The sequence below is a fragment of the Somniosus microcephalus genome, chromosome 19, assembly GCF_052327205.1.
Source record: "Somniosus microcephalus isolate GS21.2 chromosome 19, FLI_Smic_1.0, whole genome shotgun sequence".
Lineage (NCBI taxonomy): Eukaryota > Metazoa > Chordata > Chondrichthyes > Squaliformes > Somniosidae > Somniosus > Somniosus microcephalus.
The window spans coordinates 57,130,966-57,144,450 of NC_141005.1; the positions used below are offsets into that span (position 1 = coordinate 57,130,966).

Below are 13,485 nucleotides of genomic sequence, written 5' to 3' on the forward strand. Positions count from 1 at the left end.
TGAGGGTGTCAGGGGGCGTGTCCGTCCTGTCGCAGGGGCGTGGCCTATTGGGCTCAGGGGGCGTGGTCTGTTTGGCTTAGTGGGCGGGGCCGGGTGGGCTCAGGGGGCGGGGCCTGTTTGGCTTAGTGGGCGGGGCCGGTCGGCTCAGGGGGCGGGACTTGAGGGTGTCAGGGGGCGTGTCCCTCTTGTCGCAGGGGCGTGGCCTATTGGGCTCAGGGGGCGGGGCCTATTGGGCTCTGGGGGCGGGGCCTGTTGCTGTGCTGGGTTTCCCGGTGGGCGGGGTTTATCCGGTGCTGTTTACAGTCCCCGTGTGGAGAGTGTGGCTGTGGACCGGCAGCATTCAGGGGCTGTGCCCGCCTTTCCACACACATCACCCGGCCCTGGCCCCTCTCCAAGGCCTTGCCATCCTTCCTAAAGTGTGGACAGGGGCGGATTGGGACGTCTGGATGTGGGGACAAATCCCCGTGGGTCTGTGGTCCATTGGGCCAGTAGGAGATACATGTAGGTTTCAGTATTGCCAACCCCACCCTCTTATATGAGACAAACTCTTAAAAATTATGAGTTGATATTTTTTGGTTTATAAACCTCATTTGCAGCTTTATTTAATCTTTAACAGGTCTTTACAAAAACTACATCTGAAAATGTTTTACAAAAATCTTTAAAAAAATTCTACCCGCTATCACCACCCTTTGCAAGTTGGGGTAATCATTAAAAATCGCGTGTCTCACGATTAAGTCGCGCGAGAGTTGGCATTACTGTTAATTCCTTTTCTTACTACCATCTGAGGTGCATTTACCCGATGAGCAATCGGAAGCCTATATGGTCCATGTATGGCAAACCACTTATTTGCTCAGCATGTCAACAATAGTGCAGACAAAGTTTGAAATCGTGAGTTTTCTGAGGTGAAATGCGAGATTGCGAGTTGGGCTGAATTTTCATTAAACATCGCGTCTCTCGAGATTAAATTGCGAAAGTTGGCATTACTGAGGTTTCAATGTTTTAAAACACAACTACACTAGCATAACTCTCTTTGAGCTGACTAGCTGTTGGCGTGGTTGAAAATTATCCAAGTAAGTTTCACTTATATTGAATCTGAATATTTTCTTGTGTGTTTATTGTAATAATTGGTGTTTGTATTGTCCCCATGTTTCACTCAGAAATTGTGAACTTTGCAGCTGAATTGGTCAACAGCACACTATACCAGTTAAGGAGCTGTTTACCTAGTTAAGCAGCATTACTGCAGGTGCTTTTGAATCAGTCTCTCTTTATTGTATTCGTTTCAGTGCAAAGGTAGTAATCTCAGGATTGCTACCAGTGCCACGTGTTAGTCAGAGTAGAAATAGAAGGATATTTCAGATGAATACATGGCTGGAGGAATTGTGCAAGGGGGAGGGAATTCAAATTCCTGGGACATTGGAACCGGTTCTGGGGGAGGTGGGACCAGTTCAAACTGGACGGTTTGCACCTGGGCAGGGCTGGGACCGATGTCTTAGGGGGAGTGTTTAAACTAAAATGGCAGGGGGTTGGGAACCTGAGCAGGGGGACAGAGGAAAGGGAAACAATGATAAAAGCAAAAGATAGGAAGGAGAAAAACAAAAGTGGCAGTCAGAGAAATCAACGGTTTAAACATGGCCACAGTAAATAATAATTCTAATAGGTCTAAGAGCGTTAAAAAAACAAGCCTGAAGGCTTTGTGTCTTAATACGAGGAGCATTCGTAATAAGGTGGATGAATTAGCTGCGCAAATAGAGGTAAACGAATATGATTTGATTGGGATTACGGAAACATGGCTCCAGGGTGGCCAAGGCTGGGAACTCAACATCCAGGGGTATTCAATATTCAGGAAAGATAGGCAAAAAGGAAAGGGAGGTGGGGTAGCATTGCTGGTTAAAGAAGGGATTAACACAATTGTAAGGAAGGATATTAGCTCTGATGATGTGGAATCTGTGTGGGTAGAACTGAGAAATACCAAGGGGCAGAAAACGTTAGTGGGAGTGGCATATAGACCTCCAAACAGTAATGCGGAGGTTGGGGATGGCATTAAAAGGGAAATTAGAGAAGCGTGCAACAAGGGCACAGCAGTCATCATGGGTAACATTAATCTACATATAGATTGGGCTAACCAAATTAGTAACAATACTGTGGAGGAGGAATTCCTGGAGTGTATACGGGATGGTTTCCTGGACCAATATGTCGAGCAACCAACCAGAGATCAGGCCATCTTAGACTGGGTATTATGTAACGAGAAAGGATTAATTAGCAATCTTGTTGTACGAGGCCCCTTGGGTCGGAGCGATCATAATATGATCGAATTCTTCATTAAGATGGAGAACGAAGTAGTCGACTCAGAGACTAGGGTCCTAAATTTAAATAAAGGAAACTACGATGGTCTGAGGCATGAGCTGGATAGGATTGATTGGGGAATGTCACTCAAAGGGTTGATGGATAGGCAATGGCAAACATTCAAAGACCGCATGGATGAACTACAGAATTTGTTCATCCCAGTTTGGCATAAAAATAAAACAAAAAAGGTGACTCAACCGTGGCTAACAAGGGAAATTAGGGATAGCATAAGATCCAAGGACAGGACATATAAATTGGCCAGAAAAAGCAGTAAACCTGAGGATTGGGAGCAGTTTAGGATTCAACAAAGGAGGACAAAGGGATTAATTAAGAAAGGGAAAATAGAATATGAGAGTAAGCTTGCAGGGAACATAAAAACTGACTGTAAAAGCTTTTATAGATATGTGAAGAGAAAAAGATTGGTGAAGTCAAGCGTAGGTCCCTTGCAGTCAGAATCAGGGGAATTTATAATGGGGAACAAAGAAATGGCTGACCAACTAAATACATATTTTGGTTCTGTCTTCACAAAGGAGGACACAAATAACCTCCCAGAGATGCTGGGGAACATAGGGTCTGATGAAAGGGTGGAACTGAAAGAAATCAGTATTTGTAGGGAAATGGTGTTAGGAAAATTGATGGGACTGAAGGCCGATAAATCCCCAGGGCCTGATAATCTACATCCTAGGGTACTTAAGGAAGTGGCCCTAGAAATAGTAGATGCATTGCTGGTCATCTTCCAGAACTCGATAGACTCAGGAACAGTACCCATGGATTGGAGGGTAGCTAATGTTACCCCACTATTCAAAAGAGGTGGTAGAGAAAAAGCAGGGAATTATAGACTGGTAAGCCTGACATCGGTAGTGGGGAAAATGCTAGAGTCTATTATAAAAGATGTAATAGCAGAGCACTTGGAAAGCAGTGACAGGATCGGACAAAGTCAACATGGATTTACAAAAGGTAAATCATGCTTGACTAATCTACTGGAATTTTTTGAGGATGTAACTGGTAAAATAGATAAGGGAGAAAGTGTATTTGGACTTTCAGAAGGCTTTCGATAAGGTCCCGCATAAGAGATTAGCGTGCAAAATTAAGGCACATGGGATTGGGGGCAAGGTATTGACTTGGATAGAGAACTGGTTGGCGGACAGAAAGCAAAGAGTTGGAATAAACGGGTCATTTTCCGAGTGGCAGGCAGTGACTAGTGGGGTACCGCAAGGATCGGTCCTAGGACCCCAGCTGTTCACAATATATATTAATGATCTGGACGAGGGAATTGGATGTAATATCTCCAAATTTGCAAACGACACAAAGCTGGGTGGGAGGGTATGCTGTGAGGAGGATGTCGTGAAACTCCAGTACGATTTGGACAGGTTGGGTGATTGGGCAGAAATATGGCAAATGCACTATAATGTGGATAAATGTGAGGTTATCCACTTTGGTGGCAAAAACAGGAAGGCAGATTATTATTTGAATGGCAATAGATTGGGAGAAGGGGAAGTGCAAAGAGACCTGGGTGTTCTTGTGCACCAGTCGCTGAAGGTAAGCATGCAGGTGCAGCAGGCAGTTAAGAAGGCAAATGGTATGTTGGCCTTCGTAGCAAGAGGGTTCAAGTACAGGAACAAGGATGTCTTGCTGCAGTTGTACAGGGCCTTGGTGAGACCGCACCTTGAGTATTGTGTGCAGTTTTGGTCGCCTTATCTGAGGAAGGATGTTCTTGCCATGGAAGGAGTGCAGTGAAGATTCACCAGGCTGATACCTGGGATGGCAGGAATGACGTATGAGGAGAGATTGTGTCGATTGCGCTTATACTCACTGGAGTTTAGAAGATTGAGAGTGGATCTCATCGAAACCTATAAAATTCTGTCAGGCCTGGACAGACTAGATGCAGGAAGGATGTTCCCGATGGTCGGGGAGTCCAGAACCAGGGGTCATAGTCTAAGGATAAGGGGTAAGCTATTTAGGACAGAGATGAGGAGGAATTTCTTCACCCAGAGAGTGGTGAACCTGTGGAATTCTCTGCCACAGAGGGCGGTGGAGGCCAGTTCATTAAATATATTCAAGAAGGAGTTGGATATATTTCTTAAGGCTAAAAGGATCAAGGGATATGGGGAGAAGGCAGGGACAGGGTACTGAATTTGGATGATCAGCCATGATCTCATTGAATGGCGGAGCAGGCTCGAAGGGCCAAATGGCCTACTCCTGCTCCTATCGTCTATGTTTCTATGATGGGCTGCTGTGCCCCATTACTCGCCCTTCCTCTGGTGAATCAACAGAGTTATGTATGCAAGATTGATACAGGAATCGGAGTGGGGTGGGGGGAAATCCCATAAAGCACGGGAGCTTGGCTGCATGCTGTCAACCTGGATTAATACATAAATTCAATTTCTGACCTTGATAGAACCACAATACTTTGTTTAAAAAGAAAGACAACCAGTGCAGTTTTCCAACATGGTTTTCATGGTTATTCGCCACGACTTCCCTGAGTTACATCTGTGCTTTCCAGGGCCGGTCTTACGGGTGGGCAATGTGGCCCAGGGTGCCGTGGTCAGGGGAGCACCCCGTTCAAAGGGTCCGAGATTAACAGCGTCGACCTCTGCGAAGAACTTGGCGATCTCCAAAGTCTGCTTCCAACGGACTGTAGTGCTCCACAAGAAGAGCAAACTTCAAGTTTTAAGAGCAAGTTCCCAAACATGTATAGCACTCAGGATCCAGTTAACCATGCCTGTATGGGTGGCAAGCAGCGAATGGAGCTTCTCCAAGTAGAAGCTCATAAAAAAAAAACATTTGCGGTCGACCATGGGAGACGACGGACTATCTTCACTGGCCATCCTGTCTATCGAGAATGATGTGGCTCAAAATATCTTGGTGAACAAAGATTTTTATTTGTTATTGTTATTGTTATTTATTAGTTTAGTGTTTAATTTAATATTTAGTTTATTTATCACTTAGCCATAATGTTATTTTTTATGACTTGTATAATTTATTTAAAAAAACCTTTGAGATTACAGCTTTATTTCTGAAATTTTTGCTAATACTACTAGTACTACATACTCAAACTTAAAGGGCACCAAAATATAAGTTCACCCAGGGCGCATTTTTCCCCAAGGCCAGCCCTCGTGCTATCAATAGATTGCTTTTGTTTTGTCTTAGCAAAATTAAGTTTTTCAGACAAGAAAAGTCTCTGAAACATCGTTTGTAAACAGTTAATACTTTTAAACCGTCCTAAAATATTTTTTCTTAGTACATAATACGAGGTGCAGGTGTCTTTGACAAAACAGTCCACTCTGTAAAGAGTTCTTTGGTTCTGTGAATAAATACAATTTGCAGTCATTGAGCTGTAGGAACAGTAAAGTCTTTGCGACTGGTGTCCATGCAGTTCGGTACAGGAACCGTGAGGCCTGCTTGGTTCAAGGCCTCACAACTTGCCTCAGGTGCAACGAGGCCTGGTAAGTTTGAGTCCACGCAGTTTAGCCAAAAGTTTGCACAGCTCGCGTGATAGCGACAACCGCTATAAAGCACTGAATTTTCTGTTTCGTTCAACTCCTAAAAGGAAGGAATGAGAGAGTGAAATGTTTCTGTTAAGCCTACTTAGAGAGGCAGTTAAAATACTTGTAAAAGACCCAGGATAATCCCCTACGATTTGAAAACTTTAACGATACATTACGTGAGAGACCCATAGCATTTCCTTTATTTGTGCAAAATTATGTTTTTCAGCCAAGAAAAGTCTCTGAAGCACCGTTTGTGAACAGTTAATACCTTTAAACCGTCCTAAAATATTTTTCTTAGTACATAATATGTGCAAAATAAGATATCCTGCGTTATCAATCGGTGATATCTATTCCAAAGCATTAAAATGTATCTAGGGCACGTCCAGGAGAGTTAGTTTATGGGTTAACCCAAAGTTGATGGGAGAAAGGTACACCTTGCGGAAAGGACAAACCCTATCGCCAAACCTATTTGGTGCTGAAAATTACTGTGTCGCGCAGGCCTGAACTATGACCTGTTTCTACTAAAATGTTTCAATCCCCGACCTAAGCTTCAATGCAACAAGAAAATTTATGTCCAAAAACCCCCATCAGATCCATTTATACTTGCATTAAGATCATTCAGTGTTCTGAGCAGACATACTCCACAGGTTTCGTTCTGAGCGTTTTCTGAACCACTTACAGCTGAACAGTCAAAGGTCGATTCAGAAGGCTGCAGAATATGAAAGTAAAAACTTCCCGTTAGCTAGAGAATGATTGCCTGCACACATTTCAACCAAAAAGGGATGCATTTTGGCTGGTTTACTGTACTATAGTGGAATATTACAGATTGTAATTCAGTGTGCCAAAACATGGAAATAAACTTAACCAATGCATCAGTCATCAAACACAGAAAATGACTCCACTTCCTGTAAAAATACCCCCTTTTTAAAAAAAAATACTGCAGTAATGGCATTCTACTAGATTCCACCAGGTGGCGGTCTATACAAACCACTGGAATTGTGACAAATGCAAAGAGTGCTGGAAAGGCACAGCAGGTTGATCTGACTAGTTCTGATGAAGGGTTACATCTGAAACGTTCATTTTCAACTTAATATTCTGTAGGTCCAACCTGTTAAAGTAGAGGGTCAGACCTACATGCCACAGCCCGTGTATATCTGCGCTCCTCTAATTCTGCCCTCTTGAGCATCCCTGATAATCACTCAACCATTGGTGGCCGTGCCTTCTGTTGCCTAGGCCCTAAGCTCTGAAATTCCCTGCCTAAACCTCTCCGCTTCTCTTTCCTCCTTTAAGACGCTCCTTAAAACCTACCTCTTTGACCAAGCTTTTGGTCAGCTGCCCTAATGTGACTCGGTGTCAAATTTTTTTTGTCTTGCAATGCTCCTGTGAAGCACCTTGGGACGTTTTACTACGTTAAAGGCGCTATATAAATACAAGTTGTTGTTGCGTATGTTTAAAATCAGGCAGAATTATGATTAACCCCATTAACACAATCGCTTTCCTTTCTCATAAAACACTTACACATTGATTGGACAAACGTTTGCACACGCTTACATAATACCAGTTTTGCACACAAAAATCTTGGCTTCGTATTTACAGCAGAACGTGTTTACATTGATTGGCCAACCATTTATCTCACAACACTACCTGTCAGTTCCTCCATGCAAGAGTTGGGCTTGCTTCTCTGTCAGGTCTTTTGTTGGTTGTGGACAGCCATAGGATGTCCTGCAGATACTCATTAGCATTGATCGGAAGTGGGACTTCTGCAGATTTGCTTGTAAAAATATTTGTTCGCCCACACGTTCCGCCAAATACTGACAGCATATGCTGGGTGCCAGGCCACAGACAGGATAAGCAGTGCTGCAGTGAGAGTTGAATTTTCAATTTACTGACTTTCTTGCTGCACAAATCTCCCTTAACAAATTTGACTTTATGTTTGGTCTTGCAGTGCTAATTGCCCGTTTTTAACCCTTTTAACACTGCACACAGTTTGCGACTTGAGACAAAAGCCCTTGGCACGGTGTTCCACAAAAAGATACCAATCTTTCCAATCATCCTGAAGGATGTGACCCTCAGAATATACAGGAAACTTTGTGCTATCCGGCACCGACGGGACCGAGCTGTTGCCGTCCCATCAAAACTGTCGGACAAACCAGCGCTAATGTTGAAACATACGGAGATTTTGAGCTCCGTACCTGGCAACAAACCCAGTTGCTTAGCAACAGCTTCTAAACAGTCGGCCGTACCTTGCAAGCGTCTCTGTAGCTTAGCAACAGCTTCAGCGAGACCTTGCAGAGCCTGACTGGTGGAAAAAAAGCAACAAAAAGAAAAAAAACCTAACGAAACGGCTCCCAATTTTTGCCGGTGGCTCGAGCATTCCGGACAGTTAACCTCCGGATAAACCAAAGTTTCCTGTATTTTCCTTTTTTTTTTGGAGTGTTGCCTTGCAATTTCAACCTGACAAGTAGGCCCATAACTCAGGACGTTACCAAGGTTGAAAACTGTAGGAGAGAAGATGGGATAAATCAAGCAGTAGTGGCCCAACCTTGGGTTTTAAAGGCCTATAGATTAAGGAGGGAAGGAAGGCTGATCTGTAATCTAAATATTGTGTCCTCAGGAATTAAAGTAACCAAAATATTACACAGCTAGTTTCAAGAAGGTCAGGGAGTGTAGTTTTAACAGGACTTTGTGTCAAGGCTACTGTGAGATGTCAAAGCTTTATAGTCTATTCATAGACATTTTTCTACATTAAAGGCAAGCTGTTGTAGCAAACAGGAGTCAGTTTATCCCATAATTTGCTACAATAAATATGGTAAATTTGTTTGCTCTGACTTGACCTTTGAGCGAATTTCTGAAACACAGACTCTATTTCACGTTCCCACCGCAGAACAGTGGCTGTGCTGAAAATGAAGGCTGTGCTGAAAATGAAAATCCAGCCAAAATATTCTGCACTGTCCACTGGCGTAAAAGTTACAATTGACACTTTCTGGCCGCAAGCCTGCTCCGAAGGCAGAGGAAGATGTATAAAGGCCAGAAACGTGAAATACCATAGTGCTGGATGCCTAGTCTGTGCTGAGTTCGCTGATCTTAACTGGGGTAGCAGTAGGAGTGCTACAACTGGCCTCAGTGTTATGGCTGACTTTCCCTTCCCTATTACAGGAGTGCCAAGGCCAGTTGTTCCCTTCCCCCGGGCTGAGGCTGTACTAATTCTGCACACACTGGGGATCAAACCTTGCACCTTTCTGTTTGGAAAACAGTGACCGGATCGGACAAAGCCAACATGGCTTTACAAAAGGTAAATCGTGCTTGACTAATCTACTGGAATTTTTTGAGGATGTAACTGGTAGAATAGATAAGGGAGAACCAGTGGATGTGGTGTGTTTGGACTTTCAGAAGGCTTTCGATAAGGTCCCGCATAAGAGATTAGCGTGTAAAGTTAAGGCACATGGGATTGGGGGCAAGGTACTGACTTGGATAGAGAACTGGTTGGCAGACAGGAAGCAAAGAGTTGGAATAAATGGGTCTTTTTCCGAGTGGCAGGCAGTGACTAGTGGGGTACCGCAGGGATCGGTCCTAGGACCCCAGCTATTCACAATATATATTAATGATCTAGACGAGGGAACTAGATGTAATATCTCCAAGTTTGCAGATGGCACAAAGCTGGGTGGGCGTGTGTGCTGTGAGGAGGATGCTGAGAAACTCCAGTATGATTTGGACAGGTTGGGTGATTGGGCAGATGCAGTATAATGTGGATAAATGCGAGGTTATCCACTTTGGTGGCAAAAACAGGAAGGCAGATTATTATCTGAACGGCAATAGATTGGGAGAAGGGGAAGTGCAACGAGACCTGGGTGTCCTTGTGCACTAGTCGCTGAAGGTAAGCATGCAGGTGCAGCAGGCGGTTAAGAAGGCAAATGGTATGTTGGCCTTCGTAGCAAGAGGGTTCGAGTACAGGAACAAGGATGTCTTGCTGCAGCTGTACAGGGCCTTGGTGAGACGACACCTTGAGTATTGTGTGCAGTTTTGGTCACCTTATCTGAGGAAGGATGTTCTTGCCATGGAGGGAGTGCAGCGAAGATTCACCAGACTGATACCTGGGATGGCAGGAATGATGTATGAGAAGAGATTGGGTCGATTGGGCTTATACTCGCTGGAGTTTAGAAGAATGAGAGGGGATCTCATTGAAACTTATACAATTCTAACAGGACTAGACAGACTAGATGCAGGAAAGATGTTCCCGATGGTGGGGGGAGTCCAGAACCAGGGGTCACAGTCTAAGGATAAGGGGTAAGCCATTTAGAACAGAGATGAGGAGGAATTTCTTCACCCAGAGAGTGGTGAACCTGTGGAATTCTCTACCACAGAAGGCAGTTGAGGCCAATTCATTAAATATATTCAAGAAGGAGTTAGATATATTTCTTGAGGCTAAAGGGATCAAGGGATATGGGGAGAAGGCAGGGACAGGGTACTGAATTTGGATGATCAGCCATGATCTCATTGAATGGCGGAGCAGGCTCGAGGGGCCGAATGGCCTACTCCTGCTCCTATCTTCTATGTTTCTATGGTTCAGCTACTCACTGTCTTAACCAGCTGAGCCATCAAGGAGCTCAACATTTCCACGTTAATAATGGCTCTAAGGGGGTTCCATTGCTCCTCCAGTGACCCTGCCATTTTCTCATTTATATTACAGCACTCCCACTGCGATTGAGACTGCTGCTGGCAGAAGCGTTGTACGATAAAGAGGACATCTATCCCGCCTCCTGCAAATCACTTGTGCTGTGGGTAACACACTCTCAAATGCAATATTTTTTTGAGCAGGCCCAATTTCAACAGCAAGGAATCAGTAATTCGAGCACTGCTACTTTATCTTGGGCCTGAAGCAGAAGTTTGTACAAACTGCAACTTGTAAATACTGGAGGTAAATAATGACTTTGGAAAATTAAACTTGGCACTTTGTGAAAAATATCTATAAATTACCAGCTTCCTTTTGCAACATAATATTCAAATAGTCTTCCATAAATTTGTAATTTTCTATCCTTGAATTTTAGAAATTTTGTTTTAAAATGGGTATTTTAAATTTACAACTTAATTCACTCCTATTTTCGTAATTGGACATTTTCATTTTAAAAGATTGCATATTCTATATGTGGAGGATACACAGTTAAATATCAGACCACCCGCAAACTAAAAACTACTAATGATTTAAAAAATACTTTTGAAAGATTGGAGACCATCTTCTCATCAATGCCTTTAACAGGTTAAGAACATAAGAAATAGGAGCAGGAGTAGGCCATTTGGCCCCTCGAGCCTGCTCCGCCATTCAATAAGATCATGGCTGATCTTCAACACTTTCCCACCCGATCCCCATATCCCTCGATAACCTTAAAGTCCAAAAATCTATCGATCTCGGTGTTAAAATGCAGTGACCAAAACAAATTGATAAAACGTAAAGTCTAGAAATGACTGTGATATTAATGCATCAATACTTAATGAGTCAAAAATAAACAAGTTGATACTTTTGTTAAAATAGCAAAGTAGTGTCATATTAAGCATCTTGTATTAATACACATGCAGTAATTTCTAGCCTTAAATGCACTTACCAGCATCCGTAACACAGAGGGGCTGAATGAGAGGAAAGCTTGCAGATTGTTCCAGATTATCTCAATGTCCCTCAGACTGTGCTGGAGTGTTTCATTGCAAATACTTAGAGTCTTCATTCCACTTTCCACCCTCTTTGCCACTCTATATACCTCGGTAACACCTAGGAATTGTAAAAAGAAATTGGAGTATGATAATGTGCTGGGTGGGCAAGCATTCACTTGACATTCCATGGGTATATCCGTGACAAAAATTAACTATTCTTTTCCGTGATCTATTAAGTTATTGGCTTCTTTGTTTGTCACAGGACATATGAGTTTTAAAACCATTCAGAGTGTTGCCCAGTTTGTTTTTGTTACACACTAGCTCGGAACAGACTATCTGCAACAGGTATCTGAGGGAGGCCAAACTGTTCAATTTAAACAACAATTTACACCGATATGGTGTCGTTAACGTAGAATATGCTCCAAGGTGCTTTACAGAAGAGGGAGAAAAAAAAAGAGCAGCTAAAGACCATGGAAGAATAGATTAGATGGGGTAACCAAAAGCTTGGTGGAAAGATGGGCTTTGAGAAAGTTTTTAAAAGGTGAAGAATGAAGAAAGGATAGATTTAGATAGGTAGTGACGTAATAAAACTCACTACGCACTTGGTTTGAGTATAAAGCAAGGCTTTAATCAACTTGTTTCAAAGCATGGCAGTCTGGTTGTACTTCACTAGTTCTTGTCTTACAAAATGTCCCTGGGCAAGCTGGGCCCACGCCCGAGTATTTATACTCCTTGGATGGTGCCACCAGCTGGCCGTCCAGTGTTATTTCATGAGTCATTTCTTCATGATGATGAGATTTATAACAGGTAGTACTAGAGAGTAATATAAGCACCCTGTGGGTTTGTTTGGATATATGTCTGATTGACAGCTGAGTTTAAGAGACACACATTTGTTTTGTTTGCCCCAGTCAAATTTTGAAAGTATATCTCAGCTCAGTTGTTCTAATGGAGTAGTCTGTCTGAAGTCATTGGAAAGATAGAGATAGGCCAAAGAGATTCCATGGATGGTCAGCAGTGTCGGATATTCAGAGGCATTGTGCCAGGTCTAGTGCCAGGCATAGAGGGGCTGCCTCTTGTATCTTCCAAGGAGGGATAGTTAAGTATAGAACAGCTGTAAATCTGCCATATGTCATTACTACTGTTCACTTATCCAATTGCTGTTTAATAAATTTGTTTGGCAGTTTGCTGTCTTAAGCCACAGTCCAGTGAAGTGTTTATTCTACCACACTCCGAAGTCAAGGAAGATATCTTGAGGGCAAGTGATATAATTAATATGAATTATACTCGTATGTCCTGGCCAATATTTATCCCTCACTCAACATCACAAAAAACAGATGATCTGGCCATTATCACATTGCTGTTTGTGGGAGCTTGCTGTGCACAAATTGGCTGCCGCGTTTCCCACATTACAACAGTGACTACACTTCAAAACTACTTCGTTGGCTGTAAAGCGCTTTGGGACCTCCTGAGGTCGTGAAAGGTGCTATATAATGCATGCAAGTATGTATGTCTTTCTTTCTTGATACAAATGATTACTGGGCAGGAAGAAGCTCACTCTGGTTCATACCTCTGGAAGTTATGCGAGAAGCTGCACTCAAGAAAAATATTGGCAGTAAAACCCCCCAAAAATGTAACAGTCTTCACCTGTTTCCTTGGATTAAAATATATTTTCAGCGCAGCTGAAGTTATTTCATCAATAGTACTTGAGGGGTTAGACGTGGAGTTAACAAAATTCCATAGATTCTAGAACGGTTCCCATGGATTGGAAGGTAGAAATTGTAACCCCACTATTTAAGAAAGGAGGGAGAGAGAAAACAGGGAACTACAGGCCAGTTAGCCTGACATCAGCAGTAGGGAAAATGCTAGAATCTATTATTAAGGACGTGGTAACAGGGCACTTCGAAAATAATAATAGGATTGGGCAGAGTCAACACGGAATTATGAAAGGGAAATCACGTTTGACAAATCTGTCAAGAGTTTTTTGAGGTTGTAACTAGCAGATTAGATAAGGGGG

At 43.0% G+C, this 13,485-nt stretch overlaps 1 protein-coding gene and 1 long non-coding RNA gene across 6 annotated transcripts in view; one reads left to right on the forward strand and one right to left on the reverse strand.

The window, feature by feature from the left end:
• The first annotated feature begins 295 nt into the window (after window positions 1-295).
• Window positions 296-12,671, forward strand: LOC147104481 (uncharacterized). The gene is made up of 4 exons (XR_015072345.1): window positions 296-1,070; window positions 4,847-5,208; window positions 8,988-9,123; window positions 10,519-12,671. It is a non-coding gene; the product is annotated as an uncharacterized LOC147104481 (long non-coding RNA).
• LOC147104482 (synergin gamma-like) overlaps window positions 5,258-13,485 on the reverse strand; it is a 35,732-nt gene continuing 27,504 nt past the window's right edge. For 4 of the 5 annotated variants that reach the window (XM_085961817.1, XM_085961813.1, XM_085961815.1 and 1 more), the window contains 3 exons: window positions 11,429-11,589; window positions 6,439-6,540; window positions 5,258-5,886 (listed from right to left, as the gene is read on the reverse strand). In XM_085961817.1, the coding sequence (XP_085817943.1) occupies window positions 5,671-5,886; window positions 6,439-6,540; window positions 11,429-11,589 (479 nt within the window). In that variant the 3' untranslated portion in view covers window positions 5,258-5,670. Of the gene's footprint in view, window positions 5,887-6,438; window positions 6,541-7,475; window positions 7,689-11,428; window positions 11,590-13,485 lie in introns of those variants that run through there. The other variant, XM_085961818.1, reaches the window with a different exon arrangement.